This window comes from Lethenteron reissneri, chromosome 66 (genome assembly GCF_015708825.2).
Source record: "Lethenteron reissneri isolate LAM-NWPU_2019-01 chromosome 66, ASM1570882v1, whole genome shotgun sequence".
Lineage (NCBI taxonomy): Eukaryota > Metazoa > Chordata > Hyperoartia > Petromyzontiformes > Petromyzontidae > Lethenteron > Lethenteron reissneri.
This window is the reverse complement of record NC_083844.1, coordinates 3162793-3185821: the sequence shown is the minus strand read 5'-3', so window position 1 is coordinate 3185821 and position 23029 is coordinate 3162793. Positions and strand designations below refer to the sequence as shown.

Sequence of the window (23029 nt, the reverse complement as noted above, 5' to 3'; positions counted from 1 at the left end):
GCGGTGCCCCCCTCTAGGGTAACAACAGTGCAGCTCTGCACGGGGGACTCTGCACACTCACACACACAGGGACCCCCAGGTGATGGGGGTGGGGGGGGGACGTGCAGTGGTTGGGACCTAGAACTCCGCACTTGCAATCGAGGGGTGGCCGGGTCGGTTTAATCTCCCACCCCCCACAGAGTGTGAGGCAGGTGTAGGAGGATCCGTAGGTTTCCGTGTTCATTTTAAATCAGTTTCAAGAGTGGCACAGCCTCAGCTAATCACGTGGCCTGTTGTTTAAAACTAAATCACAGCTCGGCGCTGTGCGCGTTTTGCTCAGGATGGCAGACTTTTCTGTTTTCACGGGAATGAGAAAATGCATTCTGGCCGGTGTGTGTTCTCTGGTGCCGGCGAAGAGTTGATAGCTGTGAAAACACCTTCTCACACACGGTGCACTTGAACGGCTTCTCTCCCGTGTGTGTTCTCTGGTGGCTGTGAAGAGTTGATAGCAGTGCAAACGCCTTCTCACACACGGTGCACTTGAACGGCTTTTCTCCCGTGTGTGTTCTCTGGTGGCTGTGAAGATGTGATGAGTCTGCAAACGCCTTCTCACACACGGTGCACTTGAACGGCTTCTCTCCCGTGTGTGTTCTCTGGTGGCTGTGAAGAGTTGATAGCTGTGCAAACGCCTTCTCACACACGGTGCACTTGAACGGCTTCTCTCCCGTGTGTGTTCTCTGGTGGCTGTGAAGATGTGATAGCCGTGCAAACGCCTTCTCACACATGGTGCACTTGAACGGCTTCTCTCCCGTGTGGGTTCTCTGGTGGCTGTGAAGATGTGATAGCCGTGCAAACGCCTTCTCACACACGGTGCACTTGAACGGCTTCTCTCCCGTGTGTGTTCTCTGGTGCTTCTTCAAGTTACACTTGTAGTCCGTGCTGAATGAACATTGGTCACACTGATGACTTTTGTTACTGGGCTTAGTGGGGTGTCTCCTCTGCACGTGATGTTGTAGACTAGAGCGGCAGATGAACTGACGGTTGCAGGCAGGACACGGCAGCCTTGTGACCTCCACACCCACTCCACCTGCGTCATCCCAGAGGAACAAGACACACGCGCACACACCAACATCTAGACATGAACACTCTTGCACACGTGTGTGTATACACAAAGGTAAAGGTTTCCCACAGCCATATCAGACTGTTGGGCAAGTGCTGTTTGCGAGTACCTATGAAGGCCGGCATGGCACACGAGGGAGTAGGTGGCCAACACCAGGCCCGACCGCCTTTGTCTCTCCAGTGGCGATGTTTCCACGTTTAAGCTAGGTACTCATTTGAGGCTGAGTCAACCTAGGGGAGGCCTAAATATTCACCACTGACGTTGGCCGTGAGTGGGAATCAAACTCAGGTGGCCAGGTTCGTAGTGCAGTGGGCTCCATTATATATACACACAAAGACAAAGAACCCCCATATAGCCTGTATATACTTTTGGGACAAGTGCTGTTATGGGCACCAATGAAAGCCAACACGGCACACGAGTGGGAGGGTGGCCAGCACCACACATAGCCGCCTTTGTCTCCCCAGTGGCGATGTTTACTACTACACACCACACCAGTTACTCACTTCCACCTTATCAGTGTGGCTGGTGCCTATCATCTCTGGTGAGTGGTGGCTGTCATCTCTGGTGAGTGGTGGCTACCAACTCTGGTGAGATGTGGCTATCATCTCTGGTGAGTGGTGGCTATCATCTCTAGTGAGTGGTGGCTATCATCTCTGGTGAGTGGTAGCTACATCCACATCTCTGGTGAGATGTGGCTATCATCTCTGGTGAGTGGTAGCTATCATCTCTACTGAGTGGTGGCTATCGTCTCTGGTGAGTAGTGGCTATCGTCTCTCGTAAGTGGTGGCTGCCATCTCTGGTGAGTGGTGGCTATCATTTCTGGTGCGTGGTGGCTATCATCTCTGGTGAGTGGTGGCTATCATCTCTGGTGAGTGGTGGCAATCATCTCTGGTGAGTGGTGGCTATCATCTCTGGTGAGTGGTGGCTATAGTCTGGTGAGCAGTGGCGAGTCTCTGGTGAGCGGTGCTCACAGTGTTCCTCGCTTGGTGGAGGCTGCACGGGCTGCAGGTCTCTGGCGGTGGCCCTGGGAGCCATCTCGTTGCTGCTGCTGCGGCGTCGCGAGGGCCCGGCCTCGCAGGCGATGCCCAGCTCCTGGGCGAACTCCTCGCCGTACCAGACCAGCAGCTCAGAGCCGGGCCCCACGGCACGGAACGTGCGGTAGTAAATCTGCCCCCGGTGCTGGAAGGCCACCAGGTTCTGCTCCTGCTCATTCCTCGCGCAGTTGACGAACCTGCGCGGGCAGACGCGGGGGCGGGGTGGGCGCTGTTAGCGAGCGCCTATTAAGGGCCGGCACTGGGCGCTACGTGGGGGTGGTGTGGCTGGAACCACGCTCCGTACCGGGTGCTCATTTGATGCCGAGTCGACCAAGGGGAGGCCCAGGGTTGGTCTCTGTGTGTAGTGGTTCTGGTCTCTTTAGTGGTTCTGGTCTCTGTGTGTGGTGGTTCTGGTTTCTGTGTGTAGTGGTTCTGGTCTCTGTGTGTGGTGGTTCTGGTCTCTGTGTGTGGTGGTTCTGGTCTCTGAGTGTAGTGGTTCTGGTCTCTGTGTGTAGTGGTTCTGGTCTCTGTGTGTGGTGGTTCTGGTCTCTGTGTGTAGTGGTTCTGGTTTCTGTGTGTAGTGGTTCTGGTCTCTGTGTGTGGTGGTTCTGATCTCTGTGTGTAGTGGTTCTGGTCTCTGTGTGTGGTGGTTCTGGTCTCTGTGTGTGGTGGTTCTGGTCTCTGTGTGCAGTGGTTCTGGTTTCTGTGTGTAGTGGTTCTGGTCTCTGTGTGTGGTGGTTCTGGTCTCTGTGTGTGGTGGTTCTGGTCTCTGTGTGTAGTGGTTCTGGTCTCTGTGTGTGGTGGTTCTGGTCTCTGTGTGTAGTGGTTCTAGTTTCTGTGTGTAGTGGTTCTGGTCTCTGTGTGTGGTGGTTCTGGTCTCTGTGTGTGGTGGTTCTGGTATCTGTGTGCAATGGTTCTGGTTTCTGTGTGTAGTGGTTCTGGTCTCTGTGTGTGGTGGTTCTGGTCTCTGTGTGTGGTGGTTCTGGTCTCTGTGTGTAGTGGTTCTGGTCTCTGTGTGTGGTGGTTCTGGTCTCTGTGTGTAGTGGTTCTGGTTTCTGTGTGTAGTGGTTCTGGTCTCTGTGTGTGGTGGTTCTGGTCTCTGTGTGTGGTGGTTCTGGTCTCTGTGTGTGGTGGTTCTGGTCTCTGTGTGTGGTGGTTCTGGTCTCTGAGTGTAGTGGTTCTGGTCTCTGTGTGTAGTGGTTCTGGTCTCTGTGTGTGGTGGTTCTGGTCTCTGTGTGTAGTGGTTCTGGTTTCTGTGTGTAGTGGTTCTGGTCTCTGTGTGTGGTGGTTCTGATCTCTGTGTGTAGTGGTTCTGGTCTCTGTGTGTGGTGGTTCTGGTCTCTGTGTGTGGTGGTTCTGGTCTCTGTGTGCAGTGGTTCTGGTTTCTGTGTGTAGTGGTTCTGGTCTCTGTGTGTGGTGGTTCTGGTCTCTGTGTGTGGTGGTTCTGGTCTCTGTGTGTAGTGGTTCTGGTCTCTGTGTGTGGTGGTTCTGGTCTCTGTGTGTAGTGGTTCTAGTTTCTGTGTGTAGTGGTTCTGGTCTCTGTGTGTGGTGGTTCTGGTCTCTGTGTGTGGTGGTTCTGGTATCTGTGTGCAATGGTTCTGGTTTCTGTGTGTAGTGGTTCTGGTCTCTGTGTGTGGTGGTTCTGGTCTCTGTGTGTGGTGGTTCTGGTCTCTGTGTGTAGTGGTTCTGGTCTCTGTGTGTGGTGGTTCTGGTCTCTGTGTGTAGTGGTTCTGGTTTCTGTGTGTAGTGGTTCTGGTCTCTGTGTGTGGTGGTTCTGGTCTCTGTGTGTGGTGGTTCTGGTCTCTGTGTGTGGTGGTTCTGGTCTCTGTGTGTGGTGGTTCTGGTCTCTGTGTGCAGTGGTTTCTGGTTTCTGTGTGTAGTGGTTCTGGTCTCTGTGTGTGGTGGTTCTGGTCTCTGTGTGTAGTGGTTCTGGTCTCTGTGTGTGGTGGTTCTGGTCTCTGTGTGTAGTGGTTCTGGTTTCTGTGTGTGGTGGTTCTGGTCTCTGTGTGTGGTGGTTCTGGTCTCTGTGTGTGGTGGTTCTGGTCTCTGTGTGTAGTGGTTCTGGTCTCTGTGTGTGGTGGTTCTGGTCTCTGTGTGTGGTGGTTCTGGTTTCTGTGTGTGGTGGTTCTGGTCTCTGTGTGTAGTGGTTCTGGTCTCTGTGTGTGGTGGTTCTGGTCTCTGTGTGTAGTGGTTCTGGTTTCTGTGTGTAGTGGTTCTGGTCTCTGTGTGTGGTGGTTCTGGTCTCTGTGTGTGGTGGTTCTGGTTTCTGTGTGTGGTGGTTCTGGTCTCTGTGTGTGGTGGTTCTGGTCTCTGTGTGTAGTGGTTCTGGTCTCTGTGTGTGGTGGTTCTGGTCTCTGTGTGTAGTGGTTCTGGTTTCTGTGTGTAGTGGTTCTGGTCTCTGTGTGTGGTGGTTCTGGTCTCTGTGTGTGGTGGTTCTGATCTCTGTGTTGTGGTCCTTAAGACAAAAATCACCTCATCCAGTTTGACTTAGATTCATCCTGAGCATCAACATATTCACGATCCTTTTTGTTTTTGTAAATCTGAAACACACAGACGCACACGAGCAGATCCACGGATAATTAACGTGAGTTGGACTGTAAGTTGAACTTCTTTCGTACCGTACGTAGCCAACCGTGCTGATCGGAGGTGCGGGAGAAGGACAACAAACTAAACACCAAAATCAGTTCTATAGAAATGCGTTTTCAACCTACAAGATTTAAAAGTGCATAGCTCTCAGTGGCTTCCTAACATTGGAAGGAAGAACCTTCCAGACGGCCGCAGAAGTGCATCTGTAAGCGCCACGCCATACGGTGACCACCGTCTTTGCTGTGTGTTACAAGTTGAAATTAGAATTACGTTAATTTTTGGGTCTCTCTGTGATTCTGGGGGTCTCTCTGAAATTCTTTGGGTGAGTCTCTAGGTCTCTGTACGAGTCTATGGGTTTCTATGCGAGTCTCTGGGTCTCTGTGCAAGTCTCTATGGTCTCTGTGTGAGTCTGTGGGTCTCTCGGTGCGATTCTCTGGGTCTCTGTGCGAGTCTGTGGGTGACTGTGTGGGGCTCTGGGTCTCTGTGCGAATCTCTGGGTCTCTGTGTGAGACTGTGGGTCTCTCTGTGCGATTCTCTGAGCCTCTATGTGAGTATCTGGGTCTCTCTGTGCCAGTCTCTGGGTCTCTGTGTGAGTCTGTGGGTGACTGTGTGAATCTATGGGTCTCTGTGCGAGTCTATGGGTCTCTGTGCGAGTCTATGGGTTTCTGTGCGAGTCTATGGGTCTATGTGCGAGTCTATGTGTCTCTGTGTGAGTCTATGGGTATCTGTGAGCATGAACAGAGTTTGCGTGATGATGGTTTATGCTTCTTGACGAGATCAGCGGCGAGGTATCATGGTTTATTTGTGTGTAAGGAGTGCGTGAGGCAGAACCACTTGTCTGTGGTTCCTCCTCGCGCATTGAAGTTGTTCTGTCCTTGCGAGCGAGCGGCTACTGTGGGTTACAAGTTTAACTCGTAATTACGTTAATTTTTTGGGTCTCTCTGTGAGTCTGTGGGTCCCTCTGTGAGTCACTGAGTCTCTGTGCAAGTCTCTAAGGCTCTGTGTGAGACTGTGGGTCTCTGTGCGATTCTCTGGGTCTCTGTGCGAGACTGTGGGTCTCTGTGCGATTCTCTGGGTCTCTGTGCGAGTCTCTGTGCGAGTCTCTGGGTCTCTCTGTGAGTCTGTGGGTCTCTGTGCGATTCTCTGAGCCTATGTGTGAGTATCTGGGTCTCTCTGTGCGAGTCTCTGGGTCTCTGTGTGAGTCTGTGTGTCCCACTGTGAGTCTCTGGGTCTCTGTTCAAGTCTCTAGGTCTCTGTGCAAGTCTGTGGGTCTCTCTATGCGAGCCTCTGGGTCTCTGTGCAAAGTCTCTGGGTCTCTCTGTGCCAGTTTCTGGGTGACTGTGTGAGTCTGTGGGTGACTGTGTGAGGCTATGGGTTTCTCTGTATCTCCTTCACGAGCCTCCTCTCCACAAACACGATGATGATGTAGGAATAGGAGGAGGCTGCAGCAGTGGCAGTGGCAGCAGCAGCAGCTCACCAGCCAGCAGTACTCGCTCATGGGGTTCTCCTCAGACACCTCTCCCTGGTAGGGCCCAAACATCACCCCCTTGGGCAGCTTCTTCCTGTTGCTCCACACCCCGAGGCCGGCGCCGGCGATGGAGGAGGCGCCGACGGTGAGGCCCTGGGGCAGGCTGAGCCGGGCCCTGTTGGCCACTCCCGGGGCCACGGCCGCGTCCGCGATGAACTCTGGCGGGCCGTGCACGGAGCACTCCCCCAGGTAGAAATCCCTGCACAGCTCGCAGACTGAGAGCCACAGCAGCAGCAGCGGGAGGAGGGTGAACCGCAGTAGCAACAGCAGCAGCAGCAGTGGCACTGTGAGAGGGTGAGAGGGTGAGGAGCGCTCCAGACAGATGCCTCCCTCCCTCCCTCTCTGCATGGGGAACTTCTTTAGCTCACTCATCGGAGATGTAAACCCTGTCACCTTCCCTGCATCCCTCCCTGCATCCCTGAGTGAGGGAGCAAAAGAGAGAGAGGTAAGTGAGAGTGTGAGAAAGGGAGCGTGTGAGAGGGAGCAAGTGGAATATATCGAGTGAGAGTGCGGGAGCAATAGAGAGAGATGGGTGAGAGTGTGACAAACTGATGGGTGAGAGTGTGACATTCTAGATTTGAAGCTTTCGTGACTGCAAGGATTCATACTCTTAGTTCTTTCGGTAAAGTCACGTAGGTAAAAAATGAAATTAAAATTAATAAAATAAATAATAAAATAATGCACCAAATCTGGCTGTGACGGTCCCACCTGATGACGGAGACTTGTGTTGCCTCCGAAACGTCGTGATTTTTATTTTATTTTTATAAATTTTTATTTCATTTTTTACTTACGTGACTTTACCGAAAGAACTAAGAGTATGAGAGTGTGACAAACTGACATTGTGAGAAAGTGAGAGAGAGGTAGGGGGAGCAGGGGGTCTCACAGAAGAAGTCGTCGTCCTGGGGCTCCTCCACCTCTGTGTAGACTTTCCTCTCGCGCGGGCGCAGGCCGTAGCGAGAGCGAGCGCTGCGCGACACCGCCACAGCCTGGGCGGAGGCCGGCGGCACGGAGGAGCCTGCAGGCAAACACGGCGAGATGTTGACTACCTCTCCTGGTATACGGGAGGTCGCAGATTCCATCCCGACCCTGACGAAGCCTGCTGTATATTTGGAGTCTTCGTGTCTCTCTCTCCTCTGTGGCGAGATGTTAACTCCCTCGCCTGGAATACAGGAGGTCGTGGGTGCGATCCCGACCCTGACGACCCACGCTGTATATTTGGAGTTTGCGTGTTGAACCTCCCCGTGGTTGCGTGGATTTTTCTCCGGGTCCTCCGGTTTTTCCCCTCGACATTTAGAATCAACGTCACGTGTTGAGAGTATTTGTGTTGTATCCTAACCCTTCTTCCATAATTGAGATTAATAATATTTGATGATTTTTATATATTATCTTTTTACTTGTTTTTTTAATGATTGAAACACACCAAGCGCAGCAAACTGCAAAACACCAGGTGTTGTTAAGTAATGAACTGGAGGAGGGCTAGGATGGCAGAATTTGCAACCTTGCTTCAAGGAAAGATAAGGCCTGATGAACGGGCACATGTCACCCGTGCAGGCGGCAGAGACAGTGGGAGTGTCAGCCAGACATAGTTAAGGCAAAAAGCCCAACCATCCTGCATGGTTTTAAAGTAACGTCAAAATTCGAAATTCAACAACAGAGTAGGCTAAAGTATCGATCCTCGCGCTCGCTCAAATTGGAGACCAGGCTGCGAGCTACATAAATGAACCATTGCCCATTTGCTAATCCAATACTGAATGTTAATATTACTGAAGTCAAAACGAATTCTATGACCTCAGCACATGGGCAAATAATAGGGCAGTGTCGACTCAAAGGCAATGGAAGAAGACAGAGGCGCCTTTGTCTAAATCACAACCACAGAAAGCCAGGAATCATCACTGATTGTGTGTTCAGGGATTCCGAGCTAGTTAGAACACGTGCACAGGGGGGGGAGCTGATGTAAACAACCCTGCGCGTCTGAATGTGAGGGGGCCTTGGACCTGGAATCAAGAATAACACTCCCAGAGCAGAAGGTTGGACAGGGGGAGAGGTGATTTAAAAGAGTGTTGTATATCTCTCAAGGCGGGCAAGACCCAGCTGAGTAACAAGGCTGCGGGGGTCACCAGAAGTTCGCATTCGCCTAGTTAAGACAAAAAGCTCAATTATTCTGTATTGCTATTAAAGTAACGTTAAAGTCGGAATTTAACAACAGGGTAGGCTAAAGTTATTGATATTCACACCCACTCCAATTAAACCAGGCCACAAGTTACGCCTACTGAACCATCACCATTATTAAGTCAATATGAAATGTTATTTCCATACTTCAATACTTTCTATACAACTCGACCCGAAGCATATGACAATCAGAACCTTCCTAAGTTAAAACTGAATCGCACCCAGACAGGAGCGAATAGTCGATATAAGGTTGACGAGGGAAGGAAATTAAGAGCACGGCGAACTGCAAACGTAAGCAAAAAGCCGGGAACAACACCAGCCCAGCAACAGCGAGTGGGGCTTCGACAGGCCATAAAGTAGAATAATAACTCCCGGGGTCAGGGGACACAAGAAAAAGCAGGCAGACAAAAACCAGAACTGACTCCAAGGTTCAACCGCCCTCACCTACTCAGGAGTGACGGAAATTAATGAGGCCTTGAATTAACGGCAGCTGGACGGCAACAACAACGGCGAGCAGAGATAGGGTGGGGCAAAGACTGCGGGCTATGAAATGCAACTTCGTGTCAGTAAAGCTCTGACAAACAAGTTAAGTTAAAGACATCACAATACATAATATCGCACATAACATCAATGTTAACGCTATTCACCGTAAACTATATTCCGCTTATATAACCATGCAGGCACCAAGGAATACGAATTCCTAGGATCAAGAAACTTACCCCTTAACCTAAGATATCGGAAATAAATTAATAGTAATAAGTATATGCATGAAAAGACAAAAGTAAAACTTATGGAAAAGCCAGGATAACGAGATGAATCACCACCAGGTCGAATATAAATACATAATAAAAAAAAAACGATGTTAAACCCAGGGTCGGAGAGAAAGGGAGATCCCGGCCGTCTTTGTATCCCCGCAGAGCGGGATAGGAGTGTGTATACGCTCGGGGAAACACCTCCACTGGAGTCAAGCACCACGATGGGAAACGACAGACCTTAGGTTACATACAGAATCATAACTGTGAAATAGTAAGGGACAAATGTTAACTTAAAACTTTTTAACCATTTCTTTGTGCGCCGGGTCGGAGAGAGTGTTGCCCCTCCCTCCAGGTTGTGCAACACGAACAAAGACGCCTATGAGACGATTTGTAACGTCTGTGTTTTGGGTTCATGAAGAAGGCCAGACAAGAGATAATATTGCACCCAGACAGAGAGACGACTTCGAGGCAATTTGTAACATCTGATTGTTTGCTCGTGGGTTTTATGGAGGGAGTGTGACAACGGAATATACCGTCAGTGATGCACACAAGGACACACGGACGTACGGACACACACATGGACACACCTGCCTACGGACAGATCCTGACACAGCAAAAATCGGAAGCCCCGCCTTGTGGGCGGGATCCAGGGGGATTTTTCGGCATAAAGGAACGGATCCTGAGCATTGGAAACCAGTGCGACGGGAGGGTCCACTCAGAAGCTCGACCGGGAGGGTCGACTCAGGAACGAGTGCGACGAGAGGGTCCACTCAGGAGCGCGACCGGGAGAGTCGGCTCAGGAGGAGTGCGACCAGTGGGTCCACTCAGGAGTGCGACCAGAGAGTCGACTCAGGAGCGAGGGCGACCAGCGGGTCGACCCAGGAGCGAGCTCGACCGGGAGGGTCGACTCAGGAGCGAGCTGCGACCAGCGGGTCGGCTCGACTCATCTTCAGCTCGTCAATCTCTGCTGCCGCCGGAGGTCTCTGCTGCCGCCGGAGTGGTGATCGTTGCGGTTTGGCGACGATCCAGCGCTGCACGCTACGAGCGAGTTGTGGGCGCCACCTACCGACCGGGTTCCGAACTGCGACAGCGTATCAACAGCCATCCGAACCACCACGGTGACAGGGGATCGACTGATACGTATGACGCGCACCGCCCCCTCACCACACGACCACCAGGCGTCTGTTTGACCTAAAGAATCGACTCCGAACACTGACTATTCAAGACAACTCTTACCACTCAAAAACACTCGAACCCATAAGCCATCCGTGGCTGGAAAGCATCACAACGAGACCGAGTGATGGCCCTCCGTCTCTTATAGGAGTATTCTTGATTTTATCTTTAATATTTAGTGGGCTGTACTCTTAATCGCATAAATTCCCAACAGATCCATCAATACGAACTGATTCTTGGCACCTCCTTCCGCCGAGCCACGCTCACGTGGGGAGTGGTGGCCCACCGGATCCTTATCAGGTGATCTGGTCCCCAATTAGTAAACTTGGTATAAGATAACGATCTTCGGAAAAGGAGCACCGTCGCAGGCCCTTACTCCGAGCCGTTCTGAGATAACCTGCCGATGTATCTGTTGAGATTGGTGCCTTTAAGAATAATAACTGTTTTTGATTGTGTTTTTTTTATCGCCGTATAATCTTTCAAGTATCTTTCAGTCATAATCGCCGCACGTACTCGCATCCTCTACAGAATATTCAACTGTTCCGTGACCCAAGGTGTTAACAACGTGATAAGGGTTGCGTATGATCAATAAGGAGTGCGGTACTGCGTGAACAATATTGAGTATAATCATTCATTAACGTTAAGGTTTTCTTAGCATAGTATTTGCATGTTTTAACGACTCTCTCTCTCACTAACAACCATCGCGTTATGCGGGATCCATGTGCCGTTGTCAAAGTGAAATCAGACAATCGTTGATGATACTGTATTGATGCCGTATTGACGTTCCGGGATTGAGAGTTCGCATACTATATCATAGTTAAGGTTGAATTAGTAATAAATTGATCAATACAGAAGTGGTTGTGTGATTCTTTCCTGAAATCTATGCATAAGATCTGCTTCTGCGTTGAGATTTGAACTTGGTGACCTTAATAAACACACTAATACATACTCAGTAAATGTTAAAGCGATAACGGGGTGAACCGGGGTCTGGTTATCATAACGACTTGCATTATCATAATTACACCCACTCGCATAATTAATACGATTACCTCTCGAATTGGCATAATTAAAATGTGCGTAATTACATAAATTAACATATTTCCGGATAATTACACATTTGGCCAAATTTCATTTAATTATTATTATTTCCACTGAATATTCATAACCCACATATACAACATAATAATTTCACCCACGCACGCATACAACATAACAAATTTTCATACCCAACATATACAACATTTGGCTGCTGTAAATGTCCACGTAATGATGATGATGACAAGTCACTTCGTTGAGCTCTCATTTGTGATAGCCAGGTCGCTTCTGAAAAACAGTTACACAGCTCAGTGGGGCTTACCCTGGTAAAATAAACATCGTTTAGTTCATAGGCTGCATCAGTACCAGCAGCAGCCCTGACAGGAGCACATGTAGCAGTAGCATCAACAGCAGTGGCGACTTCCATCAGCAGCAACAGAAGATTGCGGAGTTCCGGTGAGAATAGAGGGGAGTGTGGAGTTCCGGTGAGAATAGAGGGGAGTGTGGAGTTCCGGTGAGAATAGAGGGGAGTGTGGAGTTCCGGAGAATAGAGGGGAGTGTGGAGTTCCGGTGAGAATAGAGGGGAGTGTGGAGTTCCGGTGAGAATAGAGGGGAGTGTGGAGTTCCGGTGGGAATAGAGGGGAGTGTGGAGTTCCGGTGAGAATAGAGGGGAGTGTGGAGTTCCGGTGGGAATAGAGGGGAGTGTGGAGTTCCGGTGAGAATAGAGGGGAGTGTGGAGTTCCGGTGAGAATAGAGGGGAGTGTGGAGTTCCGGTGAGAATAGAGGGGAGTGTAGAGTTCCGGTGGGAATAGAGGGGAGTGTGGAGTTCCAGTGAGAATAGAGGGGAGCGTGGAGTTGCGGTGTGAATAGAAATCACCGCTGCAGGCTACGCACCTCCACGTATCCTCTGGAGCGCCACCCTCAGGGCCTCCTTGCAGGCGGTGGCTCTGCGCTCCAGCCTGAACATCGCCATCCTGGCCTTGTGCACCTCCCTCAGCTCAAATCCCCTGAACTCCTCCTCCTCCTGCTGCTGCTCCTCCTCCACGCCCTGCAAGATGCTCCACACGTACTCCAGGGCTTCCGCTTTAGTCTGAGCGGAGGGGGCGGTGGGGTGAGGGGGCGGAGGGGGTGTGGGGGGCGGAGTTGGTGCGGTGACCAGCGGTGGCTAGGAGATGTTAACTCCCTCGCCTGGTACGCAGGAGGTCGCGGGTTCGATCTCGAGCCTGACACCTCATCGGATTCCTCCAGTACAATACATATTCTAATTCTGATATTCTGATTCTGTAAATCTGATTCCATACATCAAGCAGAACCATGCCGTCATGCTGAACCTCGGTGGGTATGGCAGGCCAAGCCTCTTCACAACTAAACTAATTAATAAACTAATTATAATAATAAGCCCAAACGTTGTACCAGAGTGCCATGCAGAGGGGGCATGGTGGCTAGGAGATGTTAACAACCTCGCCTGGTACGCAGGAGGTCATGGGTTCGATCCTGACCCTGACGCCTGCTGCTGTATATTTGGAGTCTTCGTCTTTTTTTTCTCTCTCCCCGTGGTGAGGCGAGTTAGGGGAGGCACAGCCTCACCTGTTATACTCCAATGGAAATAGCTGTTACGAAAAGTACAAAGTAAAAAGTTAACCCATAAAAACAAAGTTTTTCACTATAAATCCTTTATATGCATGGCGGCTAGAGTCCTCTCGTCCTCTGGTTTGAGATGGCTGCCACCTATGGGTCAGATGATTGCCTGCCACCATTAAGCAATTGGTAATTAAATATTAAAAAAAAATTCCTAAAAAGTGTAAAGTTATGGAAAAAATTTTCACGAAAATAAATTGTCACGCACAACGAGTCTGTGTGCAAAATGTCAGCTCGATTGGATCACGGGAAGTGGGTTAAAAAACGACCGAAAGATTTGCACGGTCGTAAGCGCGCAAGCAAGCAAGCAAGTGAACTTAATATAAAGGATTAAAAAATTTAGATTTTTCCACTGATCTGTGTTACGTCATTTCTGTACGATTCCAATCATTTTGACAGTCAAAATCGCCAAATTTGCGGCGCTCCGCTGCAAATACAGGGAGACGAGAGGTGAGGCAGCGACAAGCTCAGCCTCCCCTTTGATTGCGCAACCCCTCAGAAACTGGATGGAGCGCGGGCAATAAGCGCGTGCCTGTTACTATCTCTCTGTAATGATTGGAATTATACAGAAATTACATTTATAACACAAATCAGTGGAACATTTTTTTCACTTTCGTAAGGGGCCGTCCATAAATGACGTCACGCACCTGGGGGGGAGGGGGGGTCAGACGTTTGTGACGATGTGTGACGAGGGGGGGGGGGGTTGAGAAATGTGACGTCACATCAAAATGCACAACTTTAAATAAATATAGACAACACGTTCTACTTAATTATTTCGACTTTTAAATAAATGTTTTCTCCTACAACATCAGAGTGCAGCGCCACATTAAATACGCACTACAATGACAATAGTTGAAAGCGATTTGAAGCATGTTTTTTTTTTTTGGGGGTGGGGGCAGAGCTTTGTGACGTCATATTTGAGGGGGGGTCTGACTTTTTGTGACGCTGTGTGACGAGGGGGGGAGGGGGTCAAAAATCGTCAAAAATCACGTGACGTCATTTATGGACGGCCCCTAACAGCTATTTTCATTGGAGTATATGACAGGTGAGGCTCTGCCTCGCCTGCCTCCCCTGACTGCACGTCCCTGGTATAGCAGTGTCTAGTAGTATGTATGTACGTTGGATTTCTTTGTCACCGTACGTAGCCAACCTCGCTAATGGGAGGTGCGGGGGAAGGACAACAAACTAAAGACAACAGCAGCAGCAGATGTAACGAGAGGAGTGCCGTGCGCTGTGCACAGAGACCTTGCGCTTGCTGGGAGCTGCCCTCGCGTGCGACTCTCCCACGGTGGCCCAGCGTGAAGCAGCCCCCTTGCCTCCTCCTGCGTGAACACACGCACACACGTGAACACACGCACACACGTGAACACACGCACACACGTGAACACACGCACGCACGTGTGAACACACGGACACGCATGAACATATGCAAGGACAAAGCTCCCCCGTATAGCCTTAACAGACTGTAGGGGCAAGTGCTGTTAGTGAGCACCTATGAAGGCCAGAACGGTACACGAGGGGGTGGGTGGCCAGCACCACGCCCGACCGTCTTTGTCTCCCCAGTGGTGATGTTTACACACCGCACCAGGTACTCAGTTGAGGCTGAGCCGACATAGGGGAGGCCCAGGACCGGTTCAAATAATCGTCAGTGGTGTTGACCGTGAGCGGGAATCGAACCCGGGTCGCCGGGTTCATAGCGCAGCGCGCTAACCGCTACACTACCGCTCCCCATATGCACACGCGTTAACACACGCACACACGTGTGAACACACGGAAATGCATTAACACACACACACACGTGTGAACACACCCACACGCGTATTTATGCATGCAAACATTTACTCACTCACATATTTACCAAAAAGTCAATGATCTCCCCTGTGCCGCCTTAACAGACTGTTGTCACAGGACAGAACCAGGTGCCATGCCATGGGTTGACTGTTGTGCCAGGCTAGGTGCAGGTCACGAGACGGACCCTGCAGGTGCCATAGGTTTACTTAGATGACTGCCAGATGCACCACCTGTGCCCGCGACTGTGCCAACTCGGTCCACAATTAAAAAGATGCCCCGTGTAGCCTTCACAGACTGTTGCGGTCAAGTGCTGTCAGCAAGCAGCATCTACGAAGGCCAGCACGGCACACGGGGGGATGGGCAGCTAGCAACACGCCCGACCGTCTTTGTCTCCCCGGTTGTGATGTTTACTACACACCACTGCACCGGGTACTCATTTTGACGCTGAGTCAACCTAGGGGAGGCTCAGGACCGGTTCGGATCGTCGTCACTGGTGTTGGCCGTGAGCGGGCATTTAACTTGGTTCCGCTGGTGATTACAACCAGCTTCATCAAGCGAGTCTACAGGGGTCTCTGCGTGAGTCTACAGGGGGTCTCTGTGTGAGTCTACAGGGGTCTCTGCGTGAGTCTACAGGGGGTCTCTGTGAGTCTACAGGGGTCTCTGTGTGAGTCTACAGGGGTCTTTGTGTGAGTCTTCAGGGGGTCTCTGTGTGAGTCTACAGGGGGTCTCTGTGTGAGTCTACAGGGGGTTTCTGTGTGAGTCTACAGGGGTCTCTGCGTGAGTCTACAGGGGGTCTCTGTGTGAGTCTACAGGGGGTTTCTGTGTGAGTCTACAGGGGGTCTCTGTGTGAGTCTACAGGGGTCTCTGTGTGAGTCTACAGGGGTCTGTGTGAGTCTACAGGGGGTCTCTGTGTGAGTCTACAGGGGTCTCTGCGTGAGTCTACAGGGGGTCTCTGTGTGAGTCTACAGGGGGCCTCTGTGTGAGTCTACAGGGGGTCTCTGCGTGAGTCTACAGGGGATCTCTGCATGAGTCTACAGGGGGTCTCTGCGTGAGTCTACAGGGGTCTCTGTGTGAGTCTACAGGGGTCTCTGCGTGAGTCTACAGGGGTCTCTGTGTGAGTCTACAGGGGGTCTCTGCGTGAGTCTACAGGGGGTTTCTGTGTGAGTCTACAGGGGTCTCTGCGTGAGTCTACAGGGGGTCTCTGTGTGAGTCTACAGGGGGTTTCTGTGTGAGTCTACAGGGGTCTCTGTGTGAGTCTACAGGGGGTCTCTGTGTGAGTCTACAGGGGTCTGTGTGAGTCTACAGGGGGTCTCTGTGTGAGTCTACAGGGGGTCTCTGCGTGAGTCTACAGGGGGTCTCTGTGTGAGTCTACAGGGGGTCTCTGCGTGAGTCTACAGGGGGTCTCTGCGTGAGTCTACAGGGGGTCTCTGTGTGAGTCTACAGGGGGTCTCTGTGTGAGTCTACAGGGGTCTCTATGTGAGTCTACAGGGGGTCTCTGCGTGAGTCTACAGGGGGTCTCTGTGTGAGTCTACAGGGGGTCTCTGCGTGAGTCGAGAGTGGGTCTCTGTGTGAGTCTACAGGGGTCTCTGTGTGAGTCTACAGGGGTCTCTGTGTGATTCTACACGGGGTCTCTTTGTGAGTCTTCAGGGGGTTTCTGCGTGAGTATACAGGGGGCCTCTGTGTGAGTCTACAGGGGGTCTCTGTGTGAGTCTACAGGGGGTCTCTGTGTGAGTCTACAGGGGGTCTCTGCACGGTCTGCAAGCGCCCTTTTACGTTTGCCTCTTCGTCCTCCGTGCATCGCCACCTCCTTCCTCTTTCTCCTCCCCGTCCACTCCTCGTCGGAGTCGCTCGACCGCCCGCACTCCGCTCCATTCCCCCTCGCCCTGCGCTTGCCGCGTGCGCGCATGAACTCGGGCTGGGCCGGGTTCATCCCTGCGCAAGGAGGCAGTCGGTCATTGTTATTTGTACGTATTGGCAGTACACCCGTGCAGCAAAGCAACACACCGGGTCCTCGTAACGCAGTCCTGACGATGTGATTACTATCAGAGCGTGTTTGTTTGCGTGTTCAATACAAGTACGCGTGGTTAATGCAGTAACTTGATTCCTTGCAAAAAGGAATCATCCATTTGGTGTGTGAACATCTTAACAGCTCCTGTTTTATTGCCAGAAAGGGTAAAACCGATTCCTATTTTTTATACTTTGATTCTGGCAAAAAGGTCCAATGATATAGCTACTCACCCCGAGCTATAAATGCTCTTGACACTGCATTGTCTTTGTACTGGTCGCCTTTTGGTGTTGTTCTCTGGTCTGACACTGGTGAGACTAGGCCATGAAGAAGGCTGTCTCTGGAGTAGACCAATCAGTATCAAAGACAATGATTAAATGTTATCAGAGAGTGTTTGTTTGCGTGTTCAGTACGCGTGGTTAATGCAGTAACCTGATTCCTTGCAAAAGCTATAATCTATCTGGTGTTTGAACATCTTAACACCTCCTGTTTCATTCCCATAAAGAGTAAAACCGATTCTTATTTTTCATAGTCCCGACGATGTCGCCGTTGCCCCTTGAGTGAGCTGCAGGACTCTCCATCAGAAGTTGCACTCAGATTCAGCAGCCGCGTCCCCCATTCCGAACGTGCGGTGGCGACACCACGAGTCGTATCGAGGCACCGTCCGACCGAGTCTCTAGGGGCACGAGGAGTCCAATCTTGCCACTGGAGCACGGAGCAGCCGATCGTCATCAGACTGGGCGCCGCTGTACGGCAACAGACTGCGAAGCTTCGTGTTCAGTGCTGCTCATGTCACGTTCCGTCTTCCCACCGCTTTGGCATCACGACAACTGATTTTGACGCACCACCACCACCCCAAAATATCCTTCTGTCTGGGGTCTCGAATCGCGAAGAAATAAATAACTTTTGCCAAAAATGTGATGATTATTTCATACAGCGCAACGGTGTACCGCTACTACGTTCATTTATATTATTTGGCTGCTACAATAACCCCAAGCAATACAGTAAACACGATAGGAGTGCAAAGTATAGAAAAGGTAAACAAATTACACACACACAAAATACATTTTTTTGTAAATATTCTTTGGTTCTTTCGGCAAAGTCATGTAGATAGAAAAATAAAGTGAATAAAAATAATCAAAAACCACAAAAACGTTCATCCTCACTGATGTTGCTGACTGGTATCTTAGCGCTTTTGAGGGTTGCAGCAATTTCAGATCTTGTAACGTCTGCAGCGATGCGCCCCAAACCCTTAAGAGCGACATCGACCTGGGCAATAACGTCATCCACTGGAATGTGTTTGGGGGTGACTGAGAAGTTCAACCCTTTAGCCAAAACCGACTTTAGACCATCGCACATTGGGCTATTACTCAGATTAATAACAACCTTGTCAACGTCTAATCTTTTAACGTGTGGATCTGGTTTCTTGTTAGAAAGGAGGTTGAACTCGAAAATCAGATCTTTACATTTCGCTGACATTGTAGTGGCTGATTAAGCGGTCATGTTATCTACATGTTCCCAATCAGATGTCGACATTTTTCCCGTCAATGTTAAGTGTGATTTCAAGAGTGTCTTGTCTACATGATCTAGTTCAGTATGGAGCAGTCTAATTCTCTCTGAGATCAGGGCCAAGCTCGCCCTGAACAAAATTCGTCTGGCATTGGAAGATGTGACTGCAGCAGAAATCAGTGTCAATGAGATCGGTATTACGTTAGAGTCACGGCATCTCTTCAGAAATGTGAGTGACTCGATCAGATGAACTTTCTTGTCACGGAGATTGTTAAAAGATCTCATGGTTATGTGGAAACCCTCCCAATAGAGGCAGTTCAAATGATACAAATTAAGTGAATAAAAAATTATAAAAATAAGACACTAATTAGGCTGCTCCATAAAAAAAAACACTAATGTATACATTTCAATTTAAAGCTTTCGTGACTGCAGGGATTCATCTTCTTGGTTCTTTCGGTAAAGTCACGTAGAAGGGAAATAATAAAATATTAAAAAGAAAACATTAAAATTGTATTTTAATAATTGTATTTTATGTTTTTTTCCCTTCTATGTGACTTTACCGAAAGAACCAAGAAGACTAATTTATAACTCAAAAGTTTTGATTATACATGAGTGCTTTATCATTTTTATTATTCACTTCATTTTTATTTTAGTTTTTCTATCTACGTCACTTTATCGAAAGAACCAAAGAATATGAATTCCTGCAGTCACGAAAGTTTTAAGTCAAAATAAACTATTTTGTAAATGTTGTGGGTTTACTCTCCAACATTATGAATCCGTAGGTAAAAAATACAATTTAAATTAATAAAAGTACTTTTATAAATTTTAATTTTACTTTGATTAATTTTAATTTTATTTTTTACCTACGTGACTAGAATTATGAATCCGATGAGCTATGAAGCTTTTTTCATAGATGTCCCATAGGGGGCACGGGGTCAGAAAGTTACAACACAAAACACAAACACGATAGGCGTGCAAAGTAGAGGAAAGGTAAACAAATCATTAAACTAAAACTAAATCTATTTTTACAAGTGGAACAAAAACCCGGAGGACCGGGATCTAACCCACGACCTCCTGTAGACCATGAGAGGTAGTTAACATCTCACCGGGGAGAGACACACGCAGACTCCAGATATATGACAGGCATCGTCAGGGTCGCCATCGAACCCACGACCTCCTGTAGACCAGGCGAGGTAGTTAACATCTCGCCACCATGGCGCCCCATGCATGCCACTCTGCTACGACGTCTTGGTCTCATCATTATAATCACTGCGACAATTAGTTGAGTTGCGAAGAGGCTCGGCCTGCCGTACCCACCGAGGTTCAGCAGGACGGCGTGGTTCTGCTTGATGTTCCTGTAGCGCCGCTTCTCGCACTCGGCCAGATCGCTCCACTCGGCCTTGGTGAAGAAGCCTCTGATGTCTCGGAAGTCGCCCATCTCCTGCTGCTGCTGCTGCTGAGGCGCAGAGACACGGAGGGACGAGACGCGGACGACGGTCAGATGCAGTCACGGAGATGGAGTCACATGGAGACAGAGTCACAGGGAGACAGAGTCACAGGGATACGAGACTAAGATCCCCCGTGTGGCCTTAACAGACTGTCGGAAGGCGAGGTAACTCTACCTCAAGCGATGTAATATAACGTTAGGTCGAGGTAACATTACCTCAGGCAGAGGTAAAATTACGTCAGCTAAGGTAACATTACCTCACCTGAGGTAACATCACCTCAGATGAGGTAACATCACCTCAGGTAAATGTAACATTACTTGAGGTAATCCGAACGTATTCACATCACTTGAGCTAATGCTCATATCTTTACGCTAATATCGTTAAAATCGTTAAACACAACGCTCGCGTGACGTCACCACCTCAGTGTCGAGCCGTCGACACTTCACGCGGCAGCCTCGAAGTGCACCCAGCCTGGCACAGGCGCCGTGGTGACGTCACCGTCACTCAGTGGCCAATGGCGGCGGTTGGTGGTGGTGGGGGGAGTGGGGGGGACGAGGGTGGTGGGGGGAGTGGCGGGGAGTGAGGGGGAGTGAGGGGGGGGGGTGATGGGGGTGGGGGGGTGAGTGGGGGGAGTGGGGGGGTGGGGGGGAATGGCGGTTGGGGGTGGTGGGGGGGTGGGGAAGAGGGGGACGAGGGGGTGGGGGTGAGTGGGGGCGGAATGGCGGTTGGTGAGTGGTGGGAGGGGGGAATTGAGGGTGGGAGGGGTGGGGGGAGTGGGGGGTGGGAGGGGTGGGGGGGCGGAGGGGGGTGGGGGTGAGTGATGGGGAGGGGGGAGTGGGGGTGGGAAAAGTGGCGGGGAGTGAAGGGGGGTGATGGGGTGGGGGGAGTGGGGGTTGGGGGGGGTGATGGGGGTGGGTGGGGAGTGATGGGGTGGGGGGGAGTGGGGGGAGTGATGGGGTGGGGGAGTGATGGGGTGATGGGGTGGGGGAGTGGGTGGGGGTTTTATACTGGTAGGAACGAAGTGGACCAGACCACCAATAGATTAATGTGTCCGTCCGTCCGTCCGTCTGACTGTCCGTCCGTGTATCAACATCGCCCCCTACTGCAAACACTTGGCATGACCCTACAAAAACCTTTAGACTCAGTTACGCTATCCTGGTAGCAACATCGCCCCCTACTGCAAACACTTGGCATGACACGTGTAACATTCCCTTATTCCCTGAGATAGCTTTTAATTAAAACTTTGAAATTAAATAAAAAAAACTCACAGCGCCCTAAAGCCTACAGCTAGGCCTAAAGCCTAGAACTAGGCTTGAAACTCTCCCTTCGTATCGTACCCCCGCGTGTGTGAAAGGGAGTTATGTTTAACAATGTTACATTCCCTCATGTTTTTAAATAGAAACATTTAAATTTAAAGCTTTTATATAAATCATTAAAACATTTAAATTAAAAATTAACTCACAGCGCCCTAAAGCCTACAGCTAGGCCTAAAGCCTAGAACCAGGCCTCAATCTCTCCCTTCGTATCGTCCAATTTGGTGTAGCAACATCGCCCCCTACTGCAAACACTTGGCAGGACCCTACAAAAACCTTTTGACTCAGTGGGGCTTTCCTGGCTTAACAAGTGTAATAATAAATTTCGCTTCAAATTTACTTTACTGAAACGCAGCACGTTTTTTTAACACAGAGACAAGATACATTTATTAACACAGAGACAAGATACATTTAATCGCCTTATTTGTGCACGAAAAGCACGGCGCGAGGCCTACTTCGGAAAAGGCTTCGCGAGGCCTACTGCAGAGAAGGCTTCGCGAGGCCTACTGCAGAGAAGGCTTCGCGAGGCCTACTGCAGAGAAGGCTTCGCGAGGCCCACTGCAGAGAAGGCTTCGCGAGGCCTACTGCAGGGAAGGCTTCGCGAGGCCCACTGCAGAGTAGGCCTCGCGAAGCCTTCTGCACTAGGCTTCGCGAGGCCTACTGCAGGAGGCTTCGCGAGGCCTACTGCAGGGAAGGCATCGCGAGGCCTACTGCAGAGAAGGCTTCGCGAGGCCTACTGCAGAGAAGGCTTCGCGAGGCCTATTGCAGAGAAGGCTTCGCGAGGCCTAGTGCAGAAGGCTTCGCGAGGCCTAGTGCAGAAGGCTTCGCGAGGCCTACTGCAGGAGGCTTCGCGAGGCCTAGTGAAGGAGGCTTCGCGAGGCCTACTGCAGGGAAGGCATCGCGAGGCCTACTGCAGAGAAGGCTTCGCGAGGCCTAGTGCAGAAGGCTTCGCGAGGCCTACTGCAGGAGGCTTCGCGAGGCCTAGTGCAGGAGGCTTCGCGAGGCCTACTGCAGAGAAGGCTTCGCGAGGCCTACTGCAGGGAAGGCTTCGCGAAGCCTAGTGCAGAAGGCTTCGCGAGGCCTACTGCAGGAGGCTTCGCGAGGCCTACTGCAGGGAAGGCATCGCGAGGCCTACTGCAGAGAAGGCTTCGCGAGGCCTATTGCAGAGAAGGCTTCGCGAGGCCTAGTGCAGAGAAGGCTTCGCGAGGCCTACTGCAGAGAAGGCTTCGCGAGGCCTAGTGCAGAAGGCTTCGCGAGGCCTAGTGCAGAAGGCTTCGCGAGGCCTACTGCAGAGAAGGCTTCGCGAGGCCTATTGCAGAGAAGGCTTCGCGAGGCCTACTGCAGAGAAGGCTTCGCGAGGCCTATTGCAGAGAAGGCTTCGCGAAGCCTATTGCAGAGAAGGCTTCGCGAGGCCTATTGCAGAGAAGGCTTCGCGAGGCCTAGTGCAGAAGGCTTCGCAAGGCCTAGTGCAGAAGGCTTCGCGAGGCCTACTGCAGAGAAGGCTTCGCGAGGCCTACTGCAGAGAAGGCTTCGCGAGGCCTACTGCAGGAAGGCTTCGCGAGGCCTAGTGCAGAGAAGGCTTCGCGAGGCCTACTGCAGGAGGCTTCGCGAGGCCTAGTGCAGAGAAGGCTTCGCGAGGCCTACTGCAGGAGGCATCGCGAGGCCTACTGCAGAGAAGGCTTCGCGAGGCCTATTGCAGAGAAGGCTTCGCGAGGCCTATTGCAGAGAAGGCTTCGCGAGGCCTAGTGCAGAAGGCTTCGCGAGGCCTAGTGCAGAAGGCTTCGCGAGGCCTAGTGCAGAAGGCTTCGCGAGGCCTAGTGCAGAAGGCTTCGCGAGGCCTACTGCAGAGAAGGCTTCGCGAGGCCTACTGCAGAGAAGGCTTCGCGAGGCCTACTGCAGGAGGCTTCGCGAGGCCTACTGCAGGAGGCTTCGCGAGGCCTAGTGCA

At 50.9% G+C, this 23029-nt stretch overlaps 1 protein-coding gene across 1 annotated transcript; it reads right to left on the bottom strand.

Annotated features, from left to right (window-relative positions):
- Positions 1–239: 239 nt before the first annotated feature.
- Positions 240–11771, bottom strand: LOC133359915 (histone-lysine N-methyltransferase PRDM9-like). Its single transcript, XM_061578474.1, has 6 exons — positions 11762–11771; positions 7131–7262; positions 6197–6462; positions 4606–4673; positions 2071–2330; positions 240–1066 (listed from the first exon to the last, which is right to left on the bottom strand). The coding sequence occupies exons 1-6, from the start codon at positions 11769–11771 to the stop codon at positions 288–290; spliced, it is 1515 nt and encodes a 504-aa protein (XP_061434458.1). The 3' UTR covers positions 240–287.
- Between the last annotated feature and the right edge of the window lie 11258 nt (positions 11772–23029).

Coding starts and splice junctions, on each gene's coding strand:
- LOC133359915 (XM_061578474.1), bottom strand. Junction 6,463..7,130: donor CCAGGACGACGACTTCTTCT/GTGAGACCCCCT, acceptor TGTGGCTCTCAG/TCTGCGAGCTGTGCAGGGAT. Junction 1,067..2,070: donor TCCACCAAGCGAGGAACACT/GTGAGCACCGCT, acceptor GGGATGACGCAG/GTGGAGTGGGTGTGGAGGTC.